Source organism: Rhopilema esculentum, chromosome 10 (genome assembly GCF_057945365.1).
Source record: "Rhopilema esculentum isolate cy_ngs chromosome 10, ASM5794536v1, whole genome shotgun sequence".
NCBI lineage: Eukaryota > Metazoa > Cnidaria > Scyphozoa > Rhizostomeae > Rhizostomatidae > Rhopilema > Rhopilema esculentum.
The window spans coordinates 10,109,584-10,119,917 of NC_142824.1; the positions used below are offsets into that span (position 1 = coordinate 10,109,584).

The 10,334-nt window shown below is 35.5% G+C and overlaps 1 protein-coding gene across 9 annotated transcripts in view; it reads left to right on the forward strand.

Moving 5' to 3' along the window:
• The window catches only part of LOC135690843 (uncharacterized), a 63,239-nt gene extending 53,579 nt beyond the window's left edge, over positions 1 to 9,660 (forward strand). For 3 of the 9 annotated variants that reach the window (XM_065208547.2, XM_065208539.2, XM_065208556.2), the window contains 11 exons: positions 1,865 to 2,044; positions 2,436 to 2,512; positions 2,676 to 2,728; positions 3,528 to 3,666; positions 4,505 to 4,612; positions 4,760 to 4,849; positions 5,211 to 5,371; positions 6,461 to 6,511; positions 6,886 to 7,029; positions 7,478 to 7,585; positions 7,985 to 9,650. In XM_065208547.2, the coding sequence (XP_065064619.2) occupies positions 1,865 to 2,044; positions 2,436 to 2,512; positions 2,676 to 2,728; positions 3,528 to 3,666; positions 4,505 to 4,612; positions 4,760 to 4,849; positions 5,211 to 5,371; positions 6,461 to 6,511; positions 6,886 to 7,029; positions 7,478 to 7,585; positions 7,985 to 8,870 (1,997 nt within the window). In that variant the 3' untranslated portion in view covers positions 8,871 to 9,650. Of the gene's footprint in view, positions 1 to 1,864; positions 2,045 to 2,435; positions 2,513 to 2,675; positions 2,729 to 3,527; positions 3,667 to 4,504; positions 4,613 to 4,759; positions 4,850 to 5,210; positions 5,372 to 6,460; positions 6,512 to 6,885; positions 7,030 to 7,477; positions 7,586 to 7,984 lie in introns of all 9 variants that reach the window. The other 6 variants (XM_065208567.2, XM_065208562.2, XM_065208524.2 and 3 more) reach the window with 5 other exon arrangements.
• Positions 9,661 to 10,334: the final 674 nt, after the last annotated feature.

The following is a 10,334-nucleotide window of genomic DNA, read 5'->3' on the forward strand; positions in this document are numbered from 1 at the left end:
TTTGAGACTACGTCACAATTTAATAAGCTAAAAGAAATAAGCTAGATTAGTTTGCCGGCACCTATGGTAAGATGTATAAGAGAACCGTGTTACTAGAGAAAATTATGTGTTATTTTTTCTGCCATGATTTGTAAGCGTTCTGATGTTCACTAACTACCACTTTTCAAGCTTATTTTTCTTAAATGATACTGATCTACAGTTAGATCCTGTAAGAGGTAGAAGCTGATTTTCTTCGACTCAAATGAGTACCAAAGCGGTCAGTACCGAAGTTCGTGCTTGAAATACCGAAACAAAAAACTGTTTCCAGATGTTTATGTCTGTTTCCTGGGCCTCTGGCCTGCTCTTCCTAGACGCCCGGATGACGTTTCTTTCATTAGCTGGTGCTTCCTTTTAGGTCATTCTATTTTCGACCCTCGTTTTTCATTTCCTCAGACAATCACTTGTCACAGAATTTACACAAAACCTTTTCTTGATTTGATAAGAGAATTCCTTTCATGTGGTTTTGCTTTTTAGTGTGTAGCAGGATTTTGGTGCACGATTAGCTGATTTCCCGACAGGCAGGGCATTTCGGTTTCTTCCACAAAGCTACAACTGACTGGTGGTTCCTTCTTAACAAATCACCCAAGGCCACTTCAATCAATTCGCCAATGATTACAAAGTTTTATCTTTGCAATGTTGTGCCTGAAAAATCTTTCATTTCTGAATTAAGACGTTTTGTTCAGTAGTTGCAAGGCTAGAAATGTGTATGATTTCATCTTTGAATCTCTGTAGTTCTTTGACCACTTAATTCTTTTTGTACTGCGAGGCTCGTTAAAATTGAAAAGCAACATTTTTAACTACAAGGGTTTATTCTAGCCAGTTTTCAAACCAAAAACGTATAGACGGCTCGTCTGCTCTGAGTTCTGTGCCTCTGTCTGCGTGTTAAGCCCTTACATACATTGAAGGGGACTGCTAAGAAGGCGCTTTGCTAACGGGATTATCTGCCCCACCTGGCATGCTAACGTAGCAGATGCTTTTCGTGTCTATTTTGCAACCTAAATAAAGCTGAAAGTATATTTTTAAACTGCTGTAACGTTAAGGTTGGTCTTCCTGTTCAGACCCTTAAAAGATACATTTCTGGATAATAGCAGATACGTATTTAGCAGGTTGATCATTTGGTCCATGGGATTTCTCTCCCACTTAAGTCAAACCACTTCAATGTGTACGATAAAGAAATAGAAAAACCCGCAGTTACATCGCTAAGCCATCGTTAGAAAGCAACCAAGATTTTCACTCTATTTACTCTTGGTTCTTTAACTTCCTTTTTTGATATCTGATGTAAAGCAGAATATATGTGCCAACTTTTTTATTACATAAAACCTTTAATAATACTTTGTAAATTGATACACTCTATATCAAGGCCATGGAATTGGCTCTTGTCTGCTACCACATTTGACGTACCACATATCTATTTCTTATCCACAGATTAACCCTAAAATAATTATATGAATACGTCAGCAGCTTTTTACAACCAAAAAGTGTTTGACTAAAGCATATGTATTCAGTAAGTGTTACGTTGAGCAAAGTGAGACAAAAGACCTTAAGTCATTGGTTGATATTGATCGAAGGGTGAGGGACAATCGTTTGCAGCATTAGTTGTTTAATACAGTTCAAGAATAATAGGTTTTGTTGCAACTGTTGAATCAATTGAACAGTAACTGGTAACGTGCCAAAGAATGAAATGGCCTAGAGATGTCTTGTAAGGGAATTGTTTGTGATTTGGTGCTGACACCCTTAGTAGTAATGTCCACAAGACCAGATCATTCGACTGTATTTTCAGTAGTGATTGTACAAGTGTATAAAATAACTTTGTCTCCTGTTTCAGCATTGCTGCCTAGTGCCAACAAAATCAGGCTTCAAGAGTTAGCCAACACTGAGCTTTTAGCGAGTTTGAATGAGCCGTTCGGCAAAGATGAATCGGAACAGGAGTTATCTGATGATGAGAAGGAAGAAACAGACTTTGCTATATCTGAACCAGAAAACGAACTGAGGAAGCTAACAGAACGTACGTATAATTCAATGTATTGTAATTGTATATCGATGTTAGTTTTTTGTAACAATTTAAGGATGGTTTTTTAGGTTTTTTTTAAGAGATACCCAGAATCGTTTTTAATGTCCACGTTGACAAACAATATAAGCTGCCTTTAAACCTAAATATGATAATGAATTCACCTTTATCTGATACATAATTTTCTTATCTGGTATGGACGATAAGAAAAATATTTTGAACCTACTATTTTATACACGATAATTTCTAGTTTAATGCAAGTTATGATTCATATTTCGTATTATATGCAATTAATATTAAATCCTATCTTTAGGTGGCTGTTTTCTTGTCAGTAGGCTTATTTTGCAATATATGTTTTTGAATCATCCATTGGGTATCTTTCTTTCAGTAAAAAGAGTGAAAGTTATCGAAGAGATTTTCGAAACCGAGAGGAAATATATTTCGTGTTTGGACACCGTTGACAAGGTAACTTCACCCAGTTGTTTGTTTTTCCCAAAATAAAATAAGCTTCTGCCAGTTAATTTCTTCTTTATACATTTTATTCTTTGTTGATTAGAATCAATATTTTCATGCAAAATTTAAAAGAAATTATTTCCCTGTTTGTTGATTATTGATGCTTGTCCTTCAGGTTTTTAAAGTACCAATGCTTGATGGCGGTATTGCACAGGAGAAGGATGTTAAGTAAGTCAAGCGTGTTTGCGTTTGTTTAAAAAACATACGTACAGCGTACGTTTTTATCTAATGTGAAACTCAATGAAAATTACTGTTCACCGGTCTGTCATAAATTGTTCGATGACGTATAGGGAGAGTTGCACGCGCTTTTGGTGTATAGAACAGAACGGTTCTAAGTCGCTACTCTGAGTTTCAAGCTTAATGCGATCATCTGGCAATTGACAAGCATAATGTGAAATTTAAATTCTTTCTATCGACGGTGTGTTTCTGGAAGTATATACCCCGCAATATCTGAACCTTTCATTTTTGTAAATTTGCATTAATTATGAGCAGGATCTTCAGTTAAAAATGTGGGTCGAAAACATAGATAAGAAAGCTTTCAAGCGATTTGTTAATTTTATGGCTTGTCTTAATCCTTTTCGGTTAAGTGAAATATGAAAATATTAACCGATTGAGCAATTTTCTCTTGATCAAGTGACCTCAAGTTAATTGCATTTTGTATATTTTACCACACGCAGAGGGACGATTCCGTAAAAAGATCAAAGAAATCCCATTGTATCAATTATTTATTCTCCGTTTTTGTAATACTTTTTGTTTTGTAATCTTGTGCCAATATTATAAAATCAGGAAAACGATCTTTCTTGATTGAATAATATACCAAAAATATTTTCGGAATTTGATTCAATTGAAACAATATAAGGCAAATGGTATCTTGGTATGTTTAACTTGTTTCAGATATTACAGAGGCTTTATATTGAAACTGTTTAATATATACGTATTGTAAAGGCCAGTGTATTTTGCTTTTCAGTGCTCTGTTTCCGTCATGTTTGTCAACAATAAAAGAGTGTCATTCTTGGTTCATGGAGCAGCTAGAAAATCGGATGAAAAGTGATGATTGGTCGGGTGGCATTGGGGATATCCTCGGGAAAATGGCTGGGCCACTAAAAGTATGTGAATTGACCTTCCAAGTTTAAATTTCATGGTCTTTATGCCAAGGGTGAAATAATCTGCCTCTTCCAATAATTTAACATATTGTATGCCAGAACAAATGAAACTCTAATAGTTTAGGGTAGGATAAAGGATTATGGTTTCATTAAACTGGCATTTGTGGTTCCAGCGTTAAAGTCCGTTGTAAGAAATTACCGGTGTCAGGGCGTTTCCATTTTAGTGTCCGTTGTATCCACTGAAGTGTCGGTTCCAGCGTTACAATCCGTTGTAAGGAATTACCGGTGTCAGGGCGTTTCCATTGTAGTGTCCGTTGTAAGGAAGTTTCCATTGTCCGAAGTTTTTTCCACAAGCCTTTGACAGTAAGAATGTTGTACGACAGGATTTTTTCCCTTTTCGGAGATGTCCAATGTCAGTTCTTGCCTATTTCACAAGAGTTTAAATATAAAAGAACGAAAAAGTGTCGGGTTTTCGTTGAAGCAATCATTTAAGGAGCTCAAACAAAGCATGATTTTTGACTTTCACTTTACACATTGCTATGTCCGTAAATTTGAGCATTTCAATCGCTGTAGTTGGCAATTTGCGTTTACCTTGGCTAACTCGACTCTGAAAATTGAATACCGCGATCTAGCAAAACGAACACCCATTCTCTTTTAACAGTACATTTATCTTCCAATACAAACCACGATAGTATTTAAGATTCGTTTATTTTTCTGATCTAGCTTTGATCTGCGTTTTCTCCTCGCCGCCGATAAGCTACAGCCACAGTGAATTTACCAAGATTAAATTAACAGTCGACTTATCTGTTAAATTAGCTTAATTAATGAAATTTTTCCGCAGGAAAACCTCTTAAACGTGTATACAGACTATGTGAATGCTTTCCCGAAATCGATAAGCACATTTAGCAAGTGTACAAGAGCTTCCCACAAATTTAGGAAGTTTATCGAGGTAAGTAATGTTTTATTAATACTCTCTGCTTGATACAGTATTCTTTTATGCTGTCATTTTCGTGAAGCTTCACTTCATGAAAGTCTTTTTCCTCTTTTGTTGGCTCTTGCTATTTACGATAAACATATCTTTTCATCTATCTTTCAGGACTGTTACTGCAGGAGTGACAACCTCGATCTTCCATCGTATTTGATAACACCAGTACAAAGACTTCCACGTTATGTTTTACTGTTAAGAGTGAGTCATCCAACCATCTATATATACATATATATCCTTTCTCAAGCTCTTTACTTTGTCATTTAGAAATTCTATATACGCATATCTTAATATGTCTATATATGTACCTATTCATCTCAAATGACAAAACTTATCAGAACTTAAATCTGTAATAAAAATTTCATATAAAAAGCATTCTCTGATCATGAATACAATCCAACAACATATCATTACATTTAGATTTAGAGGACTTTTAATAGCTTTTTTCGTTTGTCCTCCCTGTATTTTAGTAATATCTTACAATGTTGTTATCTGAATCATTGTTTTTATCACATAAATCTGAAATCAAGAGTCAATTTTCACCTTGCCAATTCATTTCTAGCAACTTTCAAAATACACAAATGAGGATCACCCAGATAATGGATCGATTAAAACTGCCCTTCTGCAAATGGAGGAGCTTATTACGTCACTGAACAGCTCTATACACAATTCTATGCAAGCGTACACAGCCAGGGAGTCAGAAGCTCGAAAAACAATCCGAAGGTACTTTTGCATTAATTCTAAAGAATTTAATGAAACTTTTTTATTTTTTAATCTGCTTTTACTTAGAACGCAAACATTTTAGGATAACTGCAATTATTTGCAGCAAGTTCGTCAAAGCCAAGACGAATGCTAGTTTTCGGCCTTAAACAGAATCATTTTGTCACAATCTTAGCTTTCCTGTTATGAGAATTTCGTGAGGTAACGAATCGTCGTAGGGAATATTTAAAAAATTTCTCAAAGAGGCCAAACTCTAGTCAAAACATAAATCAACAGTTCTGACGTCATAGTGTTTAAGTTTTTATTGCCGATAAGTTTTAAGTTTATTTATTTGTAAAAGTAAGGATTAGTACGTGTAAATGTTACTGAAACGTGAATAAAAACGACCAACTCTAAAGACTTCTTCTACTGTTTCTATATTGTCAATCGAAAATTTATTAGCTTTAGAGTATGCTTGGGCAATTTCTCGGAACAATTCCGTATCTTTTAACAATCCCATAACAAACATAATGATTTGTTCGCTAAAGACCTCTATATCATCTACAAAGTATTCAGTAACCGCAGTACAAATGGTTTATGTTGCAAAATAGGGTGTTGCTTAAAGTTCAGTGAAATACTGGAAGGAAATAACTAATTTCTCGAAGAAACAGGAAATTAAGGCAGTTACCGGTTCCATTTTCAGTAACAAGATAAATGGTTGTGACAATAATAGTTTGATGCTTAACCAGTGGCGTGGCTTGCGTTGTTTGTCCCTCAAGACCTAGGGGCAGAGTGTCATCAATATTAAACTTTACCGGTAAAAACATAAATGAAGAAAAATTGAGACGCTATTTCAACTACCGTCAGATGATTTTACCGACCAACTGACAATTTTTAGACCAACTGGGGTTTTGTTACCGACCCCAACGCAAAGAATGGAGGTACCACAGCCCAAAGCCTATGCTAGCAACGCCATTAATATTTACCATATTTTTAGCTACCCAGACACCCGATTGCTGTTAACCCAACTATCTGACAATGAATTGGTGATGCTGTATCTTTTTATTGGATATAATATTTCCCCTGTAATGTTGGTGTGTTGTTTGATTTTAGGCAACTATCACGAAGAAGAAAGAAGCCCAGGCCTGTTTCTTTGAACTTAAAGTGAGTTGAAAATTTGCAAAACACTGTAACGCTTAAAGGGCCCTTTAAGAAACTTAATCTCCCGCAGATATTTGAAGCTAACACGTCTAATTGAAAGCAGTACATTCTTTACAAGTCAAATCATTGCAAGCAAGGCTCCAGCCAAGTGCTAAACTCAAGTTACAATAAGACTGGCCAGTCAATTCAAATACCGTGCCATTTAAGGCTATTAGTTTCCTCGAAAAATTTAAAGCTAAGGAAAATGATAAAAAATTAAGATGCAAGCTTTCTGGTCCTTCAGAAAGAATGAGAATTTTTCACGGAAGTCACCTTTTTCTGGTTAGCATTTCCGGTTAATGCGTTTTTTAAACATGAATCTTGTTATTCTTCTACAGGGACCTTAAAACAGACGAGAAAAACCCCAAAGCGACATCACCCGAACAGCACAACAAGGCAAATAGGCGAAACAGCATTGCAGAGCCCATTCATTTGCAGACTGTGCCTGAACAGACGAATGGAGATGAGCAAGATGCGAAAGAGTGAGAAATATTTTTATCTTCTTTCTGCAGTTGGATTTCTTTTTCAAGTTTTTCTTTGATGTTATGCACATATTTTATTAAAGAACTATGAAAGATTTTATCAACTTTTTTAGCTTTCGATTATTCTTGTTTTAGCTTTGAATAGCATTTACACTATGAAGGACTGGAATTTACTTATGTTAAGGCATTTTATGATCATGAATTCGTTTTGTTTTTGCATAGTGGCATAATGTGAGTATGACTCAAAAGTTGTCAAATATGTATTCATTTTAGCAAGCAGATAATAAAATAAACTTCTTTGACGTTATAGCTCACCAACTAAGTAGGAAATGGATGACATCCTTATAAACTTTAATAGCCTAAATCGATCGAAATGCTGTGAAAACGTTATAGAAATAGTCGTATAGAAATAGTTGGCGATGATCTATAAACTAAGCTTACTTTTCAGGTATCTGCGATCTCGGTCTCATGGAAACAACTCACGGCTATCCTCGCCCTCAAACGAAGAAGCAGGAAATGTCGTTATGAGAAAGAATAAGACGGATAACAGAAAATCGTATGTTCATTATATCTATTAATACTTTATCTTTCCATATATATCTGTTGTTTTACAATTCTTTAAAAGAAAATAAATGGTGTTGCATTGGAGAAATATCAGCAAAGATAAATTTCTGTTCTGTAATGGTGCTTTTGTTTAAAAGAAATTTTGTAAAGTTTAACGTGAAATTTTCATTGTAAGTGTAAAATTACTTTTGATGATATGAGCCAATTTCATTTTTTCAAAAGGCCACTGATTTTTGGCTTTAAATACGAGTCTCTTCCACTAACCTTGTTTGAATCTTGAAATCATGTTATTTTTTATTATATTCTAACGCTAAATTGGCTAATATCATCAAGAGCCCTCGTCTTCAATTTGAATGCTAATCAAAATGCTTAAAATATTTTTGCCATGCAGGTTCAGGAGGTCTCTTGGAGCTGCGCTATCTTCTTTGTGGTCCCCAAGAGAAGACAAGGAACATAAAAGTGCCAATGATAATCCGATTCAATGCACTGAAAATGATATCCAAGTAGATGCCAATGCTAATGGAAATCTACCATTAAGAAGGAAAGTTGGTGTTGCTTATCCTTCATCGGCGACAGTTCTTGACTCGGAAGTTATGGACACGACCCAGTCGATAAAAAGCGATGACGAGGTTGTGAAGAAAAGGCGGTTTTCGGGATCTTTTCGTGAAAGAACTAGAAGTTTCAAGATTCAAGTAAGAAGACGCTCAGGCACATGGTTTTCAACCTCTGCCTTGAAGAACTCCGATCTTAATCTCACAGGAAACGACGGTTCGAGTTCACACACCCCTTCCATAACTGTATCCGACGAACATTCGCTAGATGACGGGTCTCCCCGAACACCTCGTCGTAATACGAAAAGCCGGTCATCATTCATGTCGTTGTTTAGCAAGCGTAAATTAAAATCGAACGATAACGATAGTTCAAAACCAGAAAGGAGAAGATCGGAATGCCACACGAAAACTGAGAACAGTGAACTCGCTTACAATCGAATGTCAACGTCAATAAGTGCTCCATTGATTGCTGCCCAGCGAAAGGAGTCGATGGTTTCGAAGGTAAATGAAGTAATTTCTGAAGAAGGTTTTGAAAGTGCCGTTGATATTAAGTATGAAGAAGAGGACGCTACAACAAAGGAACAATCAGTTGACGACGAAAATCTACAGGCTAATGGCTCGATTCAAACACAAGAAACAGCTGTCAACAATTCTTCCGAGAAAAAGCATAAAAAGGGGAAGTTAATGAAAACTCTCAGAAATATTATTGGAAAGGGAAAAGGTTAAGCAATATATTGATTTTACTATCGAAGAATGGATTAGAAAGAGGTATTGGAATTTCGTTTGCAATTGATCTACTTCTATGTATATAGAAGTAAAAACGTTTTGATCGCTGCTTGCAAGTCGGAAAAGAACTGTTCTGATTAAATCCAAATTTATCTGGTTTTGTATTTTCTGAGTGTCTCCTCAGGAAAAGTTTCCAGGCTTTGCGTAAGCTTATGAATCGTAATGTTTAGACATTTACCTATACCCGAACTCTAATTGTAGAAGTCATCCGCAGTCAACTATTCCCTTTTGTAAAAATTACGAGAAAACTTTTCTTCCATCGAATAAAATTAGAAAATCGTATATATTTATTATTTTGCAAGAATTTATCAAACAAAGAGCTTACTGAGAATAACAATACTTGGTTCAATATTTCACATTTCTTTAAGATTATGCTCCCTCAATTCAAAGAATTTCTAGGTTTTTCATGAACTTCTTTGCCCTTTTTCATTCAGGAATGTTCAGAATTTGTAAATGAGAAGTTATCTGAAAGAATGATTTGTACAAAGCATGTGTATAATATATGTCAAAGGAAATAGTTATCGTTTCGTTTTAATGAAAGTAATAATATTCATAGTTTTTTATCTATATAATTATAAATTTATAATTAATGTTATAAAACCCACCAGTCTTATTTATAAAGAGGTAAATGAGAAATCAACAAATTCTGAGACAATCCGAATTACTTGTTTTATTTCTTGTCAAAGTTTTTTTCTAATAATGTGTTATTTAATTGACATATGTCGAGAGAGTCTATGAAGGCGACCCACCACTTACAATGGCAAGATTGTAAACAACTTCAATCACTCGTTAGATGAAAGAAGTGGGAAAGTACCAAAAGAAAGCGGACAACCCGAAGTAAGATGAATTTCCCTGCCATCCAATCATCAATGATTGTGGAGACTACCCCTCCCCCCCCCCCCCCTTGAAGCCCTGTTTCTATATTCGGCCTATTACCTTTGAAAACCAGTGTTGGCTTGTGGGCATATTTCATATTAAAGGCATTTTACATGCATAAGTACAGAGAATCCAAAAATAACTTAGGCCAAATTGATCGGAGCACGCGCACAAGAAAGGTGTTGAAAACCGATCACGTAAAACCACCACGCGCTGCTCTAGGATTTCACCGATTTGCAGAAAGGCGGAAACTGTTCACGTGTTTTTCTCTGTGTGCAATTTAATTAGTCAACCACTCGTGGTCGAGTGGCTGTAAGCCTTTGTCCACGTGTCAAATGCCTTTAATGTAGCCCGTAATAGTTTGCAATAGAAAATAAAGGGACAAGTCATCATTGATGCCGGGTAGGTCGCCAAAAATATGATTTAGGAGGGCTCGAAAACTTAAGATATAAACTCATAACGAAAAAAAAAATTTGCAAGATATCTGACTGTTAGACCATTTTTCACTTCATTTCTTTGTTTTTATAA